The sequence below is a fragment of the Podarcis bocagei genome, assembly GCF_964188305.1.
Source record: "Podarcis bocagei genome assembly, chromosome: 14".
In the NCBI taxonomy this organism is placed as follows: domain Eukaryota; kingdom Metazoa; phylum Chordata; class Lepidosauria; order Squamata; family Lacertidae; genus Podarcis; species Podarcis bocagei.
Genome location: NC_138139.1, coordinates 40699418 through 40722050, shown reverse-complemented (window position 1 = coordinate 40722050; position 22633 = coordinate 40699418). Strand labels below are relative to the sequence as shown.

Sequence of the window (22633 nt, the reverse complement as noted above, 5' to 3'; positions counted from 1 at the left end):
TAAAGCACCCTGTTCCAATATTGTGTGAGGGGTGCTGGGAATTGTAGCTTTGTGCATTTTGAGAAACGCCAAAGATCTCGCTGACTCCACCCTGCCCGCATCACACAAATGGTCATGAGTCTACTACTGTACCTTGCTTTGCTCCTGGACAATTTGAGCACACCCTTTCCCAGAGCTTCCTGTTCCAGGGAAAAGAGGAAGCTTGTGGAACAAGTCTGGGCACTTTGGATAGTCCTGTCCTTCAAGTTTGCAAAGGCCTCAAGTATTCCCACTAGGATGGATGATTTGTTCATATAAAGGACTAGATGACAGCTGTGTTTACGCAGCCCTGTCCTTTTCTGGCTAGTTGGAGGCAATGAGACACACCCTAATATTTTTTCTGTCCTTCAGTAATTGAACACGTAGAACAAAGCTCGTCCCCTCCTTGGAATATCCCCTATTAATTTTTTGCCCAGGCCTGCATGTATTGCTGTACAGTACTGCCTATGTGTGAAAGGTTATGTATTTAAGCTCTGGGTAGCAAAGCAGTCAGATTTACAAATTCGTGTGTGTGTGTGTGTGACAAACCCCAGAGGGGCTATCCGATTTGGCGGCAATAGATTGTAATGGATTGCACTGGTCAGTTTAGTACCAGGCAGTGTGGGAATCGTCACCCACCCACTGCTGCCCTGTTCTTTATTTTGCCAGAACAAAGGTGGCAACCCTATCTACCACCTTGCCCTAGAATGAGATATTGGAGACTGGCCGATTAATTATCTATTGCAGTGGGGATCCAGGCAGGGCTTTTCCCGTAAAGGTATCACAACTGCTTCCGAGCACAATACAAAGTATTGGTGTTGACCTTTAAAGCCCTAAACGGCCTCAGCCCAGTATACCTGAAGGAGCGTCTCCACCCCAATTGTTCTGCCTGGACACTGAGGTCCAGCGCCGAGGGCCTTCTGGCGGTTCACTCACTGCGAGAAGCTAAGCCAGTGTTTCCCAACCGGTGTTCCGCGGCACACTAGTGTGCCGTGAGACACCGGCTGGTGTGCCGTGGGAGGGAGGCGGGCGAGAGGCGGCGGCGGCGAGGATCCGCGTCGAGCCGGGGGCGGCTCCGCGGTGGTGGTGCCGAGCGGCGGGGCAGCGCGCGCAAAAGGGAGGAGCGCGAGACAGCGGAGGAGGAGGAGGCCGGCATGTCCGGGCAGCAGCAGCAACAGCAGCAGCAGCAACTCCCGGCGACGGCTCCTCCTCCGCCCGCTATCGCAGCCGCCGCCGCCTCAGCTGCCGCCGCCGCCTCAGCTGCCCTCGCTCTGCTGCCTCCTCCCACCCCGGCAAGGGGGAGGGAAAAAACGTTCACTTTTGTGCGTCCCTCCCGGCGTGACGCTGCGCGCTGACGTCACGGGGCGGGGCTTTAATGGTGGTGTGCCGCGAGATTTTTTTCCGGTAAGCAGGTGTGCCGTTGCCCAAAAACGTTTGGGAAACACTGAGCTAAGCTACAGAAAACCAGGCAGAGGGCCTTCTCAGTAGTGGCGCCGCCCTGTGGAATGCCCTCCCTTCAGATGTGAAGGAAATAAGTAGCTATCTTATCTTTAAAGGACATCTGAAGGCAGCCCTGTTTAGGGAAGTTTTTAATATTTAATGCTGTATTGTTTGATTGGAGTGGCTGGGGAAACTCAGCCAGATGGGCGGGGTATAAATAAAAAATTATTATTATTATTATTGTTAACTACCTGACATTCAGAAGACATCTTAAAGGCAGCCCTGTTCAGGGAAGTTTTTAATGTGTGACACTTTAATGTATTTTTAATCTTTGTTGGAAGCAGCCCAGAGTGGCTGAGGAGACCCAGCCAGATGGGCGGGGTACAAATAATAAATTACTACAGCATTACTATTACTACTTGGGGAGCGCTGGATCCCCGCCTTGTTGCGGCGGCAATTAACACACAAATAATGAGTTGGGGGCCCAAAATCCGGGAAGGAGAGGGAGGGGAGACTCTCTGCTCAGAGCGACTGCAGGAGGAGGAAGAAAAAGACGGAGCAGCATGGTTTTACCCCACCCTCGCCGCCATGGAGACTACAATTCCCATGACCCCCCGCCTGAGATGATTTCCGGGTTCTAAGTGTTTTGCTTCCGGGCTCCTTGAGGATCACTTCCGGGTGGAGGGGCAATGTGCTGTCTCGTGCTGGTGGCTTTGACGGGAGGGAGGAGCCCCGGCGGCAGCGGAGGAGGAGTCAGAAAAGTCGGAGGGGGGATCCCGAGGCTTCGCTTGCCCGCGGAGGGGAACTCCGTCGCCGGCCATGAGCGGTGAGTGGAGCAAGCTTTGCTTGGCAAGGGAGGAGGAGGAGGAGGAGGTGGATGGGCTGGCTCGGTGCTGCTCTTTCGCCCAACAACAACAACAGCAGCAGCAAGGGTGGCGCTGGGGTGGGGTGTTAAAGCGTCCCTGCTCCCACCTTTCTTGATGCCACTCTGTGCATGCCCAGATACACCCTGCCGCTCTACTGACAGGGGAGCAGCAGCATCCCTGGAGCCAGCAATTGTATCTTACTATGACAAAAAAGAGAGAGAAAAGGGTGTTCAGATAATGCCTTCCAGCGACTAATTTCCGATTGCAGTTTTTTGTTAATTAGCGCTTGTGTAGCTTGCTCATAGACGAATATTTCTCGTGGCCAGGGCTGCGAAAAAGTCCCTTGTTGAGAATGCAACAGGACTCTACTCTTGTGGTGGCAGCTTGTCTTAACACTGTTTTTGATGTTGTTGTTTTGATTGGTGTACCCTGCCCTGGGGCTTGATGGTGAAGGGCAGCCAAGGAATTGAAAGAATAGCAGCAGCAGCATGAAATCAACAGTAAATGACAATGCAAACTCAAACCAAAGCCCACCTTTCCTCATGACATAGTGTATGAGGTTATGCAAGGCCATAACCTTCAATGGGGTTGCATGGGGTGGGCTGGGCTATAGATGCATGCAAATAAATAATTAAAGCTGCTAGCAAGGTAAATTGGGAATGGAATTAAAAGCACTGTTGTTCTTTTAGACGTATTAGGACATTGCTCTCTGGCACTGGGTATTCTATCCCTGTTTAGTAGTTTGCTGTCCCTTTTTCTAGACATTCCCTGTTCAGGGAAGTTTTTAATGTGTGACATTTTGATGTATTTTAAATCTTTGTTGGAAGCTGCCCAGAGTGGCTGGGGAAACCCAGCCAGATGGGCGGGGTACAAATAATAAATTAATATTATTACAGTGGTACCTCAGGTTACATACGCTTCAGGTTACATATGCTTCAGGTTACAGACTCTGCTAACCCAGAAATAGTGCTTCAGGTTAAGAACTTTGCTTCAGGATGAGAACAGAAATCGTGCTCTGGCGGCGCAGCAGCAGGAGGGCCCATTAGCTAAAGTGGTGCTTCAGGTTAAGAACAGTTTCAGGTTAAGTATGGACCTCCGGAACGAATTAAGTACTTAACCTGAGGTCCCACTGTATTATTATTCATGGGTTAGAGAACGTGGAGCTCTGGCAGCTGACTTATTCACATACTGTGGGATGCCTCCATTACTTTTTTACGTCACAGCCTTCTGGTACTGAAATGAGAGCCAACAAGGTTCTACTCAAAGTAGACCCATTGCTGTTAATGAACCCAAGATAATCATGCCTACTGATTTCAGTGGGTATGCTCTGAGTAGGGCTAGCATTAGATACAGTCCCTAAAACTTGGCCAAATGGATCTGCTTGCAGTTTCCTCCCACACCCTAACCATTTGGACTTCTATGTACTGTATATCTACTTATTTACTTAAGCCATTTGTAGCCTGCTTTCCCCCCAGGAGCTCTTGCTCCAAGCAGTGGAGTGAGATCTCCTCCTTCTCCATTTTATTGTCACAGCAACCCTGTGTGGTGAGGCTGAGAGGTAGTGTGACTGGTCCAAGGTCACCCAAGAAGTTTGTGACTGAGTGGGATATTGGCCTATCTCTTAGAGCTAAAGTATTTATCAATACCCCCCCCCCCCAATTTTCTTTAGAGTTTTCCATCCCTTTGTGGCAAAGTTACGCAAGTCTGATGATGATAAGCTGAATAACTGGAAATAGTTAATTGTCAATAGAATTGCTGACAATACTTCTGGCGAAATTGCACAATCCACGTTTGCTGAATTTAACATAAGTATAAGGAGTTTGGTTCTAGTTTGTGCAGACAGCCAAATCCTCCTGTTGCAAAAGCTGACCAGATATCAACTGTTTAGTTCCAATGGCTTTATAATAACTTCTGTTACTAAGCTAATTCCGTCTCTTTCAGTTCTCCTAAGTTTTCATTAGTTGTTGTTGAGTCCATCTGTTTGGTAAATAATGATCCAGGAGTTAATAGTGGTTTCTTTTCGTTGTGCTTTACATAAAGGTTTATGTTGCATCTTATATTGATTATGCTGCTTGTTTTTCAATGTTGTTTCCTTAAACCACAATAAAGTACTTATTATTAAAATAAGGCATCTATATTATTTATGTTGATTAGTTAAACACTTTGAAAGTGCCCTAAATTTTCTAAGAACAACTAGTCCAGGAGTGGGGGACCCAAGTCTTCGTTAGGATAACATAGGTTGAGATGCCTGGGCTGTATTTGAAGCATATATTTCTGCAATGTCATCCAAAGTGCAAATTAAAATAATGCCATCTGTGATGGGAATCTATTTGCAAACAACTGAAGGCTGCAACAGGATTTTGATTTTAATTTTTGTGTTTTCTCATCCTTCTTCCATGGAGTTTACAGCATTGCACATAACAGCATTGTACTCCCATTTTATCCTTTTTTACTTTTCATAATTTATTTATTTTATGATTTTCAGTTATATACATTTCAATAGTTTTATAGTCATTTTAACATTTCATAGAATCATAGAGTTGGAATAGACCACAAGGGCCATCGAGTCCAACCCCCTGCCAAGCAGGAAACACCATCAGAGCACTCCTGATATATGGTTGTCAAGCCTCTGCTTAATTTCAAAACTCAACTACCTTCCTCCTCTTTCTGTGGTTTTGTAGCACCCTGCTTGTGGTTAACGCTTAGCTGGAATGAAATATTCAACGCAGCAATAGAGAAATTAAAATAATAATTTATTTGTCAGACAAATAAATGAGAGACACAGTGGTATATGGTTACCAAAGCTCTGCCCACTCTAGCCCTGATGGCCAGCACTTATATTTCCTCAGCCCTGCCCCCTTGCTCCTCCTTTGGCTGCCTCTGTCCAATCAGCCTGGTTGAAATTCCTATTGGCTGTTTGCTAGAACCAATCATAAAAGATACACCCACTTCCCATTACCTTTTATGGGAGACAAAGAGCTATATTTCCTTCTATCCATAAATGGCAGACAAGTAGCCATATATCTTACATTTGCCTCGACAAGGCACCTTAATTACCAGATCACCTTTTGCCCTATTGCCCTATTGCCCCTTCACTCCAAAACAGATGGCTCATGGTAACAGAGATCTTGGGTTCACCTTCTCACACACCATCAATGAAATAAGAATCTAACATTTCTTACTTTCTAAATCCTTTGCATAATTACATTAAGCCAATATATTTCATACATAACATAGATAGATTTTTAGAAGAAAAGGAACTTAGTAAAAACAGTTCCCAAAAGCAACCCCTTAAATTTACACCCCCCTTTCAAGCCAGCTGCTGTTGCTATTAGCTCTTGCCCTTTAACCTTAGGAAGATGTGGCTCGAGTCTGATGGGAGGCACATGGTATTTTCTGTTAAACAATAAATCTCACTATTTACCAACTCTTAATTGTGTTTTTGCAGCTTGATTGTATTCTGTAATTTGTATGGTCAATATGACCTTTTGCTCCCAGCCTGTAATTTCCTTTTACAACTTTAAGAAACGTGTCTCCTGTTATAAATCGGGGGGGGGGGCTGTTCAAGGAGATAAACATCTGCCAAAGTACTTAGCCAGCTGCTTTATGCCTGGCATGAGACATACAGTGGTGCCTCGCAAGACAAAAAGAATCCGTTCTGTGATTCTCTTCGTCTAGCGGTTTTTTCGTCTTGCGAAGCAAGCCCATTGACGGATTAGCGCTATTAGCGGCTTTTAGCAGCTTATCGGATCAGCTGATAAGCGGCTTAGCGGCTTAGAAAAAGGGGGGGGAGGAAAAAACCCCGCAGGAACTCGCAAGACATTTTCGTCTTGCGAAGCAAGCCCATAGGAGATTCGTTTTGCAAAGCACCTCCAAAACGGAAAACCCTTTCGTCTAGCGAGTTTTCCGTCTTGCGAGGCATTCGTCTTGTGGGGCACCACTGTACAAACATTTGCAAATATATTTTTTAAGCTCATTTTAAAATGCAGGCCTTGATCTGATGCCTCATTTTCTTAAATGTATTTTTATCATTTCCTGCATATTCTAAATTAACTTATTCTTTCATTCATCTACTTTAATTATATACTCTTATGAAACTGCAGGTTATTACAAAAATCCTGCCAATGTCCTCAACTGTTTACAATTTGTCTGTAAATATTCAATAAATCATTTTAATTCTTTTATAAAAAGTTTGTTACTTTGATTTCTTATTTTTCTGGTAAGTTTTCCATTTCTGCATAGTTCATAAGTTTTTGTTTCCATTCTTCTTTTGTCTGGACTTTTCTTCTTTCCATTTTTGGGCAAATAACATTCTTGCTGCTTAGTTGCATACATGAGTAAATTTCTAAACTGTTTAGGTAGTTCTACTCCTATAATTCCCAGAAGAAAAGCTTCTGGTTTTTAAAAAATGTTATTTTAAACATCTTTTCCAGTTCATTATATATCATTTCCCAGTAAGCTTTAACCTTACTGCAAGATCACCACATATGATAAAAAGTACCTTCTTTCTCTTTGCATTTACAACACTTATTCAATTTTGATTTATACATTTTTGCCAGTTTACTTGGTGTTAGATACCATCTATATAACATTTTCATATAGTTTTCTCTTAAACCATAGCATGCTGTAAATTTTATATCCTTATTCCACTATTGTTCCCACACTTCCATATCTATATTATAACCAATATCTAATGCCTAATGTATTGAAGAGTTTACCTGCTCATCCGTTGTCTCCCAATCCAATAATACCTTATACATTTTAGACAGCACTTTTATATTCCAACAGATCTCTCTCCAATTGTGATATTTGTTCCCCAAACCCTCGTTTTCTATCTTTCTTAAATACTTCATTCAAATGATGATATTGTATTCATGTTGTTAACTTTCCTGATAAATTCTTCTAATTTAAACTCTCTTCCATCCTTTTTTTACTAAATTTCTTTAAGTTGTCCAACCTTCTATCATATTCTTTTTCTTTACCTTTATGGCTTCCAACAGTGAGAGCCAAAGTGGTGGTTTTGTCTCCAATATTTCTTTTGTATTTTTCCCATACTCTATACAATTTTTTCCTAATTACTGTATGTGATTTGTAAATCCTTTATGTACTTTCACCTTTTCATACCACAAATAGGCGTTCCAACCAAAGATACTATCATGACCTTCTAAATCTAAGATATGTGGATTCTCCAATGTCTTCTCCAGTGTCATCCATTCCTTCAACCAAGAAAGACAAGATGCTTCATAATACAATCTCATATCCGGCAGGGAGAAATCCCCTCTCTCTTTTGCATCTATCAGTATTTTATATTTTATTTTCAGTTCATTTGCTCAATATGCCAGAGCCTGTTTTTGCATGCAGGGAAAGTCCCTAACTTACCAAGGGTTTGAGACCTATTGGCTCCCACCACCTAGTTTAGCTGGCCAGTCAAGGCCGTTCCTGAGGTGTGGCCGCTGTCACATGCTGACAGTTTCTAGAAGCCACAGGTGAGTGCAGGGTGGAGACCAAAGATGGACAAACTGGTCCAGAAGGAGCATGATGTGACCCTTACCAGAGGCACTACCCATCCCTTAACACCCCTAACACCTCCATCATCATATTCTTCCCTTGGTATTGTTACTTCTCCAAGAGCAAAGGGACAGCTTTGCTGTTCCACCTCCTTTCAAGCACTTGTATGGCACAGTAGTGTCATGTTATCCGAGATTCCTTTTACACCTTAGTAGGAGGCAGAGGCAACTCTCTGGAGGCCAATTGGTGCCTGCTTCCGCGTCTTTCTCATACCAGGGCAATGTTGCGCTGAAAATTGATGGCAGTGGATCAAATCTTTCAGCAGAGCATGATGGTAAGCAGATGGAGGCAGTTGGCTCAGGCAATAGGATCCAAGGGTCACCTCTGCTACCACTAGAGAAACAGCAATGGCAGCTTCTCAGTTCGAGTGAGATCTCGTGAAAGCCCCACGAGATCTCACTGGAATCTGGAAGCCACAGTCTCAAGACCTGGTAATCGAGGCTTTGGCGTGGGTGGCAAAGGGTGGTGGTGTTCCGTGGGCAGGGCAGCACCTTCCTGTTTTGACCCGGGCAGTGAAACGGGGCAGGTCACCCCTGGTAAGCAGAGCACCTACCTAGGGGAGAGGGTGTTTGCTTCTCGGATACTTTCTGTAGCTCATTTGTAGCACATCTGCTTGGCATGCAGAAGGTACCCAGTTCAAACCCTGGTATCTCCAGTTAGAGCTGAGAGAGACCCCCATCTAAAATCCCAGAGAGCTGCTTCCAGTCCGTGTAGACAACGCTGAGCTCAATGGACCAATGGTTTGGCACAGCAGCTTCCTATGCTACTTCCTTCCTGCTACTTACCTTTCCTGATTCTCCCACCACAATCTATCATTGACCCTGTTCCCGTATGCCACAGATGGGAACCGCCAGAGGTTCTTGAACCTTCAAGAAGAGCCCCAGCTGGCAGAGGCCCTCGTCAGGGTGAGCTGGACTCCCACAGCGTCACGGGGGCCAGTTTGGGTTATGAGCTTGAAATCTATACGTTTCAGAAACGCCGCGAATGCGGCAGCAGGCTGAGTAAGCGTTTTTTGTTCACGCTGACTAATTGAATTTCAGTTCTACAAGCAGAGTGGGGAGTTTGGAGTTTTTTGTTTTTTTTTAAACTGTGGTTGCATCAGAGCTGGCTAATGCTGGAGAATATTATGAACAGTATTATTATTATTATTTATTTATCTTAAAAACCAGCGGTCCATCATTGAAAGCTGCCTTTAATGTTGTATTGTCTACATGTGGTGGTCTGCATTCTGTACACTTCTGTGGCATTTTATGAGATGGCAGTATATAAATGAATAGAAATAAATAGAATGGCAGGTCCCAGACAGTTGGTCCATGTAGCTCAGTATCGCCTCCTCTGACTGGCAGTGGCTCTCCAGGGTTTAAAAGGCAGATTAGACAAGTTCATAGAGGGCAAGAGTATTGGTGACTACTAGTCATGGTGACTGTGTTCTTCCTCTAGGACCAGAGGCAGCCGCCTCTGAATGCCAGTTGCTGGGGAACAACAGGTGAAAGGACTGCTGTGTTCATGTCTTGCATTGTCAGCTTTCCAAAGTCACCTTGCTGGAAACAAGACTTTGGACTGGACAGCCCCTTGGTCCTACTCAGCAGAGCTCTTGCAAGTGCTGTTTTCTGCACGTCTGGCTCCTTTGCAAATGCCTCTTGTCAAAACTACCGTATTTTTCTGTGTATAAGACTAGGTTTTTTTTTAACCAAAATTAGGTTTGAAATTGGGGGTCGTCTTATACACGGATTTTGCTGGGGGTGTTTTCTTAATTTGGACTCCCCCAAAATAGGGAGCGTCTTATACACGGAAAAATACAGTACTTGCCATGAAAAGTGCCCCAGCTTCTATTGCTTCAGTCACATACAGAGCTAAAGTTTAGGCAATGTTTTTCATTCGTTGGGTCCATTAGGACACAGTCGCCACTGGTTTCTTTCCTGCTGTCCTTGATACCTTCACTAGGAAGCAAAAATGCAAGTTGTCTGTTGACTTTGACAGAACTGTTTCTCAGGCTTATGACTTAAAACAGCTGCAGTGGTTGCCAGTTTGTTCCCAGGCCCTATCCCAGATGCTCATGCTGGTGTTTAAAGCCCTAAACAACTCAGGTCCCCAATACAGTGGTACCTTGGTTCTCAAACACCTTAGTACTCAAACAACTTGGAACCTAAACACTGTAAACCTGGAAGTAAGTGTTCGGGTTTGCGAACTTTTTTCAGAAGCCAAACATGCACCGTTTTGAGTGCCACACTTCAGTTTTGAGTGTTACGCTGAGGTCTGTCTGTTTTTGCTATTTTGCATTTTTGTTGCTTTTTTTGTGTCTGTGTGGAACCCAGTTCAGTTACTAACTGACTGATTGATTGATTGTGTGACTGCAGTACATTGTTTATTGCTTTCATTTTATGGATCAGTGGTCTCGTTAGATAGTAAAGTTCATGTTAAATTGCTGTTTTAGGGGTTGTTTTTAAAAGTCTGGAATGGATTAATCCATTTTGCATTACTTTCTATGGGAAAGCGTGCCTTGGGTTTGGAATGCTTTGGTTTTGGAACGGACTTCCGGAACGGATTAAGTTTGAGAACCAAGGTATCACTGTACCTGAAAGACCATATTGTTCCCTGCAGACCCCCTTGGGGGTTATGATTGTCAGAGGGGGGCCCACTGGTGTTCCAGTGCCCTCAGAATTTTGCAGCAGTGGCAGCCCTGGAGAGGGCATTCTTTGTGGGAGCCGCAAAGTGGTGGAATTCCTTCCCTACTGGATTGCTAATCTTCATTAAACAGCTTTCAGTGAATGCTGAAGGCATACTTCTTTACCTTGGCTTTTGACATCTGAGGTGTATATATTTAGGACCCACCTTATTTCTGTGATTATAAGTTGCTTTAACCTTTTTTGATGTGTTCTAATTGTTTAATTCATGCCTGAATAAGAAACAGCCTCCCAGAATGTACATCTGACCCTTCGGCAGGCATCTTACTCCACTGTGCTTTTTCTCAAACATGACCTCTTAAAATGTTTTAATGACTGCTGTTTTGACAATTTGCTTTTAAAATTTGCTTCATTTAAAAATTGTGTGGTGCTTTCTGTAAAGTATATCAGTTATCATAATTGATATAAAGTTCAAGGGACCCCTGACAATTAAATCCAGCCGTGAACGACTCTGGGGTTGCAGCACTCATCTCGCTTTACAGGCTGAGTGAGCCGGCGTTTGTCTGTTTCCGCAGACAGTTTTTCTGGGTCATGTGGCCAGCATGACTAAGCCGCTTCTGGCGAAACCAGATCAGTGCATGGAAACGCCATTTACCTTCCCACCGGAGCAGTACCTATTTATCTACTTGCACTGGCGTGCTTTCAAACTGCTAGGTTGGCAGGAGCTGGGACCGAACAACGGGAGCTCACCCCGCCGCGGGGATTTGAACCGCCAGCCTTTTGATCGGCAAGCCCAAGAGGCTCAGTGATTTAACCCACAGCGCCACCCACATATAAGTTGCTGTAATTAATGTGATTAGGGAAGGCACTGCTAGGGCGAAAAGCAAAGTATCCCCCCCCCCTTAACTGGGCAGTATATTTAATATATACCCCCCTGTGCTTTCTTGAATTCTAGGGTTGCAGAACAACGTGGCAAAAAGACAGTTTCTCCTGGAGAGATTATTAGATGCAGTTAAACAGGTAAGAAGTTGGGCCTACAAAGAGGAGAGGGTGCCTCCATACTTGAAACCTTTCTAATAATAGTTGGAGCTGTCTCATTTTGATGCAATTCTAAATAGCTGTGTTGCAATATGTGTGCTTGCTTTGTTTTTGCAATGCAGTTATGTTCCCAAATAATACTGGACCTTCAGGGCTCTTTCAGATGATCTGTTTATTGAGTTTTTACTGAACTGTTTACTTGCATAAAGCTTAGGCGGAGGTTAAATGGTGTCCAGTCTGGTTGTTATGGAACAGGCATAGGCAAACTCTGGCCCTCCAGATGTTTGGGACTACAATTCCCATCATCCCTAGCTAACAGGATTAGTGGTCAGGGATGATGGGAATTGTAGTCCCAAATATCTGGAGGGCCAGAGATTGCCTATGTTACGGAACATTCGTTCTGGGGTTTTTTTGAGCAGAGGTTATATGACGACAATCATTCATCCTGATTTGGCTGTATGGTGCATATATGTCTTACTACTAATTACCCCTTACTTTTCAGTATATTCCTCTCCTAACAGCAAAAAGTCAGAATTTTTTTAACAAAGTGTTTGCTGTATCTGGGCAATGGAACACTTCAATCCACTTAGATTTCTAGTATGCACTTGAATACCTTCTGCAAAATACTGACAGGCTGGAAGCACCCTCATTTTCCTTTGGCAAATCACCACTTAGTTTGAATAGGAATTGGCCAGGACAAGTAAATCCGTAGAGCTCCAGAAATTTACTTGCCGGATCATCTGCGCTCATGGCTCCTTTCCTGTATTCAAAGTTAGTTGCAGAGGATTTGGAGAAGTTTGGCAGCTTTGGCCACATTTCTCATGTGGAAGCAATAGCAGAGACACTTGAACTGGTGCCTCTTCTTTCTTTTTTGGCCTTCTGCAAATTTCTTTGCACTTTTATTTTGAGTACTTACTGGCTGCTCTTCAAGGAAAAGCTCCCAGCGCAGCTCGGAAAAAGAGGCAGTAACAATAAAGCTGTGGTTTGAAGCCAGAAAAGAAAAGAAGTTACACAAGTTCATCTAGCCATGAAACCAGGTTTGGAGAACTTTTAGCCTTCTCGATGTGGTGCGTCAGCTTGCATTAGTTCCAGCCAGCATAGCCCAGCTGTCAGGGATGATGGGAGCCGTAGGGTAGCAGCATCTGGAATGGATGAGATTATTCACCTCTGCCCTAAATCATGGGTAGGCAAACTAAGGCCTGGGGGTCGGATCCAGCCCAGTCGCCTTCTAAATCTGACCTGTGAACAATCCAGGAATCAGTGTGTTTTTACATGAGTAGAATGTGTGCTTTTATTTAAAATGCATCTCTGGGTTATTCGTGAGGTATAGGAATTCATTCATTCCCCCCCCCTCCAAAATATAGTCCGGCCTCCCACAAGGTCTGAGGGACAGTGGACCGGCCCCCTGCTGAAAAAGTTTGCTGACCCCTGGGGCCTAAATGATGGCCAGGGGTGCCGCAGGCAACACTGGCCTCTGCCCCTCTTTCCTTCCCTCCGTCCTCTGATGCCCTCTTGCACCTCTGTCAGGCCACTAAGCCTGGGGGCATCCTCTTCCCAGGCCCTGGGGGGTGGGCGGCATGAGGAGGCACCTCTCTTTAGGGTGGGGGGTGGTAGCTCAGAGACCAGGAGCGGCGGCAGCGGCTGCCTAGAGGACTCCCAAGAAGAGGGGAGAGGAGAGGAGGCTGAGGAAACACTCCAAAAAGGAGGGTGTTCGAAAAAGGCGAGAGACTGCCATCTCTGCAGGCTGGGGGGGGGTACATACAGTGGTACCTCGGGTTACATACGCTTCAGGTTACAGACTCTGCTAATGTTGAAGTAGTACCTCGGGTTGAGAACTTTACCTCAGGATGAGAACAGAAATCACGGGGCAGTGGCATGGGAGGCCCCATTAGCTAAAGTGGTATCTCAGGTTAAGAACAGTTTCAGGTTAAGTACGGACCTCCGGAACGAATTAAGTACTTAACCTGAGGTACCACTGTAATTGAGATCCTGAGCCCCACAGGGGTGCGCAGAAAGAATGCAATGGTAAAGAATGGTAAAGGGAGCCATGGACTCAAAAAGGGTGAAAACCCTTGAGCTAAGCCAATACATGTGGACTTTTGTAAAATGGAACGACAGTTTGATTTTACAGCTAAACCTCATGCTTCTTTCACCTATATAGTTCCAAAATATTTTTATTTTTTTATTGGCGTTTTAACTAAAGGTGCATGGTGACTCAATTAAGTTGAGTATCAACATATTTAAAACTCTCCTCATCACGCCATTGATGCTGACGTATCTGTTCATTACAGTGCCAGATCAGATTTGGAGGGAGGAAGGAGATTGCTTCCGATTCGGACAGCAGGTAAGTCTGAAAGGATATTGAATAAATGGCCCTTGTTTTTAGTCATATGTGTCATCAGCTGGCTTGATTCTTCATTTTGCCTGGTAGGTACATTCAGTCTAGCCTAGGAGAGCGGGGAGGTAGTTGTGAGAGAGTGTGCCGGGGGGGTAGGTTACCGTTATCGTAGTCAGAGATCAGTCCTGGGTCACTAGCCTGGAAACAGTCCACAAGGGGCAAGGTGAGGTCCGAAGCAGGAAGCCGGGTGGGGAACAGGAACACTGGAAGGTTAGAAGCAGGAAGCCGGGCGGGGAACAGGAACACTGGAGGGTCCGAAGCAGGTACACGACGACGACAGCGATGTTGCTCCCGCAACCTGGGACTGGGCTGACTGGCCTTTATCTTCTCTGAGGCCAGGGGCGGTCCCGGCCCCCAGGAGACCCGCCTCCCCTGGCCTTAAGGCGAGCACTCCTCCTGGGAGAAACCAGCTCCCTTCTCCTCTCTGCCCTGAGCCTCTGCAGTTCAGGAGAGGCTGAAGGGTTAATGGACCCAGGAGGAGACTCACCTGCAGGCACTGAGCCCTCAATCACCTCTGGAGCCAGAGTGGAATCACCTGGTGCCTGCTCCTGAGGATCCGGCACAGGTGCAGGCGCTTCAGACTCAAGGCCCTGCCCCAGTTCAGCCGGCCCTGGAGGCGGGGACTCCTGTGCAGGCTGGGATTCCTCCGGTTCAGCCTCTGAATCAGAATCCCAGGCCATCACAGAGAGTTGTGTTTGTGCTGTGTGCAGAATGGTATGAGGCAAGCGTTTACAACCTCTGCAACGCATGGTGGGGGCAGTACCATAGGATGCACAACGGCAGCAACTTACTTGACTTGCCACCCCCACCCCCCAAATAAATTGGTCCTTGATAGGGGTTTCAATAATTGTTGGTCCTTCAGGTTCATCAAGTTCCCTTGGGGATTGCTGTGACTAAGAAATAAGTTATTTCCTGCAATCTTTGTTAACAGTTTTTCTTAGAATGGAAATTCTCTTGAGCTTATTTTGGGAAGAAGTGATTGCAGAACTTCCCCATTCTTCAGTTTCATTTCCATCTCAATGTGGGAAAGATTTGTAGCGCTTGTTGGAAATTGTAAGGAGGTATTTCTATGCCTTGTGGGGTTAATCAGGCTCTGGGGAAGATAACATCAGGTGTCAAAAGCCAGGGTCTTTAGCATTGGCCGAAAGCTTTCTTTTCTTTTTTTTAAAAAATTTTTTAATTAACTGGCCAATCACATCAAATTAAATCATATCACATATATTCCGAATTACAAAGCCGAATTTTAAATTTTGTTGGGGGGACCCATATTTCAAGATACGAAGGGGGATTCTGATCATCTTCTTGCTGCTGCGTTAATGTCCAAATCAGTCCAAATCAGTCCAAACAGAGTTCATAGTTCTATCCCATCTTATCTTGCTGTTTCCACCTCACATCTTATTCATATATTTTCTCTTTTTTCTTTATGATCTCTTCTGATAGTCTCCTTAAGCCGATAAACACCAATAGTAATAATAGTCCTGTGTGAATTTTCCGTTCTTCCAATCCTCAAATCGAGATGGTTTCCATATATCATCTCCTTCATAGATAACATCACTCTTGCCATCATAGTCTCGTAAAACTGTCGCTCTTAAGTCCCACTGAGGAGTTTAACCCACAATATATAAACAGCTCTATTTCTCTCTTTCTCCTCCCAGACTCAAGACCTCCGACAGAACTTCCCAATATGGCGACGGCATTTTTAACTGCGTCATTCCAAAGCTCTTACACATTCCACGCTCTTCTTAAAACGTCCTTTGGTTTGAAAGTTTATCTCCACACAGCCTTAAATCCATAGCTTAAGTCCTTAAAACGACATTTCTGACTCATGAGGGGAGGGGATTCTTGTTTAATCACATAGGGAAAGAAGGGAGAGTTCCCCCCTCCCCCATCAGTCATTTGCCGTACCTTGTCTTGGCGTATCTTCTCATGTTTTATTCTTATCTTGTTTTGTCAGAGATCTCTTCTGTTAGCAGTCTTTACTCCCCCTTCTTTCTTGAAATATGTGCATTCCTTTCATCCAAATTGTTTCCTTTGAAGTTCTGCATCTAGTGGCGCGAATCAGGGACGGCATTCAGGAGTGCCGAAATCCCACAGGAGGGCTTTGTGCCTAGTGCCCCCACCCCCACAAATTCGGGGGTGGTATAGGGCACAGCAGGCAAGGGCCGTCCCCCCCACAATCCTGGGGGGGGGTTAAGGAGGCTAATTACCCCCATCATAGCCTCCAAATTACCTCGTGTGGGTCGGAGAGATGTTATTGTCAGCCATCTTCCAATGCGCCCCCTAGTGGCCCCCCGGCCGAAAGCTTTCTAAGGAAGATTCCAGGTGTTGGGGAGGGAGTTCCACAACTTGGGGGTGCCAGAGAATGGCTTCTCCTGGGCCACCTCCACCCGAACCTCTGAGGGTGGTGGAGCTACCAAGAAGCCTCCCTTTGCCTATCTTAATGCCCAAGGATGTCTGTGGGGAAGTAGATGCTATTTGGCACCTGAGTCATTTAGAGATTTTAGTACTAACATGAGCACCTTAAATGAGGCCTGGAAATGAACTGGCAACCAGTGTGGCTGTTTCATAGCAGGGATTATGTGCGATCTAAATGAAACCCTAGTCAGTAATGGGCACTCACAGCTTCTTTACTCCTCCCTGGCCCTTATTTGCTGCACCCTATCTCTGTGTGGCTTGGGAACGCGGGTGGCGCTGTGGGTTAAACCACAGAGCCTAGGACTTGCCGATCAGAAGGTCGGCAGTTGGAATCCCCGCGGCGGTGCGAGCTCCTGCTGCTCGGTCGCAGCTCCTGCCAACCTAGCAGTTCAAAAGCACGTCAAACTGCAAGTAGATAAATAGGTACCGCTCCGGCGGGAAGGTAAACACCGTTTCCATGCGCTGCTCTGGTTCGCCAGAAGCGGCTTAGTCATGCTGGCCACATGACCCAGAAGCCGTACCCCGGCTCCCTCGGCCAATAAAGCGAGATGAGCGCCGCAACCCCAGAGTCGGCCACGACTGGACCTAATGGTCAGGGGTCCCTTTACCTTTACTTATGTCTGTGTGGCTTAGTGTGTCTTCCGAACCAGGGCTTGTGGTTCAGCTCTCTCCTCACCAACCACAAGCTGGAGCCAAGAACAAATCTTTAGGCATGCTGCCTCTGGAGACAGCCTGTAGTCATTGTGATGAGCAGACCAATGTCTTACCCTCCATGACTTTGTCTAACCCTAAGCCACCTAAGTTGTTGACCATCACCACATCTTGTGGCAATGCATTCCACGGGTTAACAGTGGAATCCACCAGTTGCCCCTGAATCTTGTGCACCTCTTTACCATTTCTTCCACCCAACCCCGAAATTTGTGCCGTAGGACCTGTGAACTGAGTGTGTCTGTTTCTGTGATTGGGTCTCTGCCTCGGCTTTGGCTCCCATTCCTTCTGCTTTCCCAGCCTTCCCCGTTTTGCTGAGTAAAGTGGCTAGGAAGCCTCTTTTGACCTTGACCTGCGGATGAGTAGCAGGAACCAGCAGGTTTTGAGGCCTGATTGCAGCAATCAGTGAAATAGGTTTCTGTGCTAAACCGGGGTATCGTTACCGTCTTGCATTGACTTAAGCTGGGAGGTGGATGGTGCCTTTAAATCTTGTTTCTCCCCTTCTCCCTTTCCTACGGTGCTTCTTATTAAGCTTTGTCTGTTTTGCAGAGTTACATGTCTCTGTGCTCAGTTCGAATCTGTGCTTCAGCATGGCTTGAAGAGGACCCGGGGATTAGCCTTAACAGCAGCAGCTATCAAGCAGGCAGCAGGCTTCTCCAGTAAAGCTGAAATGGGTAATTTGGGCTTCCAAGGCGCTCAGCTCTTCTTCTTTTTTCTTTTTGATAAGTTTAAACAGTCTGTCTTGCATGTAAACAGCTGGCAACACATGAGATTTCAATAATGCTGCTGGAATGGAAGAGAAACGACAATTCTTATTAGTTTGGGTCTCTGCTGCTTCAAACGCACCATACATTTACAGCACATGACTTCCCCCAAGGAATCATGGGAACTGTAGTTTACACCTCCCAGAGCTACAATTCCCAGGACATTTGACAAATTACAGTTTCCAGGGTTATTTCCTGGGGGTAGAGTGGGTCCTTTAAATGTATGGTGTGTGCACAGCCACCATTTTTTGTGGTGGGCTGCATGCATTATTTTGAGCCGATCCACATATATCCTACTTTTATTTTATTTTTTTTAATAACTTTTTTTATTCAAAATTAAAACAAAACATATTATCCAGAAACATATCATTCTTATTCCCCCCCTCCCCCTACTTAACAGAGATAAACACTGGAGAGTTGCTGCCAGTCAGTTTAGACAATGCTGAGCAAAGTAGAACAATGGTTTGAGGCAGGATAATGTAGTTTTTTAATATGTACATGTGATGCTGAGGCAAATGGTAGGCTAGGCTGGTCTCATCATAACAGTCTGAAGAGGGTTTGCTAAATAGATGACTTGGAAAGCAAAAGCTTTTATAATCTCTTTACCCATTATCAAGCTTTTCAATTCCTTGGAATCTGTTTTTAATACTCTACTTAAAGAACAGGCACTTATCCTTAAACGTCTCTGTTAATTAAAATTCCCCCTAAATCAGGAGCAGAAATGTTCTCCCCTAAGCATACTTGCCTGGGAGGAAACCCTCTTGAACACAGTGGGACTTAGATCTGCATTGGATTGTGCTACAAGTTTGGCTAGGCTATGCTAATTAAACGGTGAGTATGATGACCTATCAACACAGGAGATTAGGTCTGGCGGTAAAAACTCAATTCTGTAGGGATAGCTTGTGAATCGCTTCAAAGCTATTTCCATTCAAGAAGATACAGTATGTGGTTACATTATCAACCAGCTGGAAAACTGCTTTCAAAGCATTCAGCTAGCATTTTCAAGAACAGAATGGGCAGCTTGTTGCTTTAATTACCCTGCGTGCAATTGGCCGAAGATTAAAAAGTGTGACTTGAAATAATGATTATTTGGGAATTGTCACCAGGGTTATGAGGCTCAGTTCAGATGCAATGAGGCCACTTGAAAACAACAACATGGTTTGTGTGAATCTGCAACGAGTTTATGTATCCCCCCCCCCTATTTTTCTTCATTTTCCAGCTGCAGAGGAGACTTCCTGGTTCCTTAGCCACTGTTTCCCATCCTGTGATGTTCTAACCAGGCACCTGTGGTTTTGGCACTTCCTGCAAATCAGGATCCAGGCTTCCAACCCTGGTTTGTAGGGAGCCCTTTAACCAGGATCCTAGTTTGAATATCATGGGAAAGCATGGTTGAAGAAACCAGGATGTCTTCTCTGGGTGAGCTGAAGGGGAACTGGAGCTAATTTATTGTTCGTGCTTTGTTGGAAAATGGCCCCCTTCCATCTGAATTGTGGAGCTGACGAAGGCAGTACTTCTCTGTCTCCTGGGATTTTGGCCGATAAGATTTCAGATGACCTTATGTGTGCCTATGAATTCATACTTTTTCAGAGCCGGTGTTCTGGTACTATGTGAAAGAGGTTCTAAATAAACATGAGCTGCAGCGTTTCTACTCCCTGAGGAATATTACCACAGACGTTGGCAGAGGTCGTGCTTGGCTGCGCTGTGCACTGAATGAACATTCCTTAGAAAGATACTTTCACATGCTGCTTGCAGATAAAAGCAGGCTGAGGTAACTTCCCTTTTTTGACCCTTTTCCCGACAGGTAAATTTCTACTGGCAGAGGCTTCCTGATGAGCCGCCTGAAACTGCAGCAACAGGCTAAAATTTCTATTTATGGCATGGACAGATGACGTGCTAATTTGATATTAAACAGCGAAGTGTTTGGTCATAATTTAAGTAATTTGCAATTATAGGCAATTTTGCTGCAGCAGAAGATGATAGATAGATAGATACCGTATTTTTCGCCCTATAAGACGCACTTTTTCCCCTCCAAAAATGAAGGGGAAATGTGGGTGCGTCTTATGGGGCGAATGCAGGCTTTCGCTGAAGCCTGGAGAGCGAGAGCGGTAGGTGCGCACCGACCCCTCTCGCTCTCCAGGCTTCGCGGACCTCTCCTCAAGCAGCGGGAACGTTCCCACTGCTTGGGGAGAGTTGCCGGCATCCCGAAGCCTGCAAGCGCTGATCCCAGCACGTGCAGGCTTCGCGGATCTCTCCCCAAGCAGCGGGAACGTTCCCACTGCTTGGGGAGAGTTGCAGGCATCCCGAAGCCTGCGCGCGCTGATCCCAGCACGCGCAGGCTTCGCGGATCTCTCCCCAAGCAGCGGGAACGTTCCCACTGCTTGGGGAGAGTTGCCGGCATCCCGAAGCCTGCAAGCGCTGATCCCAGCACGTGCAGGCTTCGCGGATCTCTCCCCAAGCAGCGGGAACGTTCCCACTGCTTGGGGAGAGTTGCAGGCATCCCGAAGCCTGCAAGCGCTGATCCCAGCACGTGCAGGCTTCGCGGATCTCTCCCCAAGCAGCGGGAACGTTCCCGCTGCTTGGGGAGAGTTGCAGGCATCCCGAAGCCTGCGCGCGCTGATCCCAGCACGCGCAGGCTTCGCGGATCTCTCCCCAAGCAGCGGGAACGTTCCCACTGCTTGGGGGGAGTTGCAGGCATCCCGAAGCCTGCGCGCGCTGATCCCAGCACGCGCAGGCTTCGCGGATCTCTCCCCAAGCAGCAGGGAACGTTCCCACTGCTTGGGGAGAGTTGCAGGCATCCCGAAGCCTGCGCGCGCTGATCCCAGCACGCGCAGGCTTCGCGGATCTCTCCCCAAGCAGCGGGAACGTTCCCACTGCTTGGGGAGAGTTGCAGGCATCCCGAAGCCTGCAAGCGCTGATCCCAGCACGTGCAGGCTTCGCGGATCTCTCCTCAAGCAGCGGGAACCACCGCTGGGCTCCCACGGCTTGCAGAGAGCTGCCTGTTTGGGGGCTGGGGTCGGGGGAAGCTCGGGCTGCCCCAGCCCCGCGCCTGGGGGGGAAATAATTTTTTCCCTTTATTTCCCCCCCAAAAAACTAGGTGCGTCTTATGGGCCGGAGCGTCTTATGGGGCGCAAAATACGGTAGATAGATAGATAGATAGATAGATAGGAATGATTCCAAATGCATTGGGGTATATAACAATTTTGTATGAGTCTTCAGTCACTGCCAATTTTGTTTTAAGGTACCCAAGAGGCTGTATGAATAAAACCACAAACAGATACTGACCTTAGGCAAGTCACTGTGTATCAGCCTTGGCCTATATCATTTCACACCAACCCACCCACCCTGCTCAATCTTCCACATGCTCCCGTACATATTGACTTGGTTTAAGTGCAATTGTCTGATAAATCATGGTTTATTAGGTGGAGAATTAGCCTTGTGCCCATGCGCTCTGTCGCCATCCCTCCCCTTGACCTCCTGACTCGGTGCGTCGTTAAACCATGGTTTCCCATTGCATTCTGTTCACCTGCTGCCCTGAAGGCAAGTGTGGGGATGGAGGCTGTCTCTCAGGTCTCATAATCCATGGCTTATTAGACTGATAGCTGCATCTGGCCTTCTCTAGCTCACTTATCTTCCATGGAAGATTGTGCATGAGAGAGTTCTGTTTACTGTGCAAAGAAAAGTCTCCATTAGCTCTATTTTTTCAGGATGCAGACTCTAATCCTCATAACACAGCTAAGGTCTCTGTAGATCAGAGTTTACCTATGCCTTAACCCTTCGCTCCCTTGGTTAACATATCATCTAGTGCAGTCTTCTTCATCCTGGTGCCCTCTGGATGTTTTAGACCACAGCTCCCATCATCCACCACCATTGGCCATGCTGGTTGGGACTTGTGGGAACTGTAGTCCAACAACATCAGGAAAGCCACCTGTTGGGAAACTCCTGTATAGAGTGGCTGGTCTGGGCATAACGCAAGGTTGGGAAGTAGATGAGTAATGCATGGGGTTGGGTTGAGGGACTGATGGCTATGAGGTTTGGTCACCCTGTTGTGTTTGGTGTTTGGCTATTGCTGTGGCTGTTAGCATTGTAGAGGGTGGTAGTGGGTATAGGTTGGCGGGTTCTTTATACACAGCCTTTATAGTAGTTTTAATGGGATGTTGGAGAAAGCCAGTCCCTGAGCTTTTAAAAATGCACTCTGCAATGTTAAGCCTCAGCAGCTTACAAAGTACTATAGATCATTACTATTGAGGAGTACTTTGTCCATAACTGAGTTATGGCCTTTTCTCTAAACTGAGGCTGGCTTCCCTCTCCCACAGTGCAGTCTTGGTTATCTGATCTGTGTCTTGAGAGTTGGAAGAGAGTAGTAAAAAAAGTCTGACTTTTTTTTTTAGATCATAAAAGTGTCATGGGCAACACATCTGCCACTTTTCTGCTCTCTTTCAGTTTATAGAAGTAGTGTAGCGCCTCTCCTGTCCCCATCCAAAAGGAAGTTAGTAAGAACCACAGCCTCTTCCGTATGTGTAGATTTGTTTACCTTTTTCTCCTGCCTTCTTCTTTTTTTAACATCTAGTGTCTTCTACGAAGACTGGTCCTTCATGATGGATGAAGAGCGCTCTAGTATGATTCCCACCATGGCGGCTGGTATGTATCATCCAGTCTAATCTGTGGGGCAGTTTGTGGTGAAGACTGGACTAGAAATGTTTTAAACACACAATGCTGGGTAACGTTTTTGGTACTGATAGGAAGAAATGAATTTATTTATATGCTGCTTCCGTGCCAAAATGGCTTCTAAGCAGG

The 22633-nt window shown here is 46.1% G+C and overlaps 1 protein-coding gene across 4 annotated transcripts in view; it reads left to right on the top strand.

The window, feature by feature from the left end:
* Positions 1-2138: 2138 nt before the first annotated feature.
* Positions 2139-22633, top strand: part of SNX29 (sorting nexin 29) — a 238673-nt gene continuing 218178 nt past the window's right edge. For 3 of the 4 annotated variants that reach the window (XM_081169470.1, XM_081169471.1, XM_081169472.1), the window contains exons 1-6: positions 2139-2284; positions 11472-11536; positions 13846-13898; positions 17625-17749; positions 19427-19607; positions 22407-22477. In XM_081169470.1, coding sequence (XP_081025596.1) covers positions 2278-2284; positions 11472-11536; positions 13846-13898; positions 17625-17749; positions 19427-19607; positions 22407-22477 — 502 coding nt within the window. In that variant the 5' untranslated portion in view covers positions 2139-2277. The remainder of the gene's footprint in view (positions 2285-11471; positions 11537-13845; positions 13899-17624; positions 17750-19426; positions 19608-22406; positions 22478-22633) is intronic. The other variant, XM_081169473.1, reaches the window with a different exon arrangement.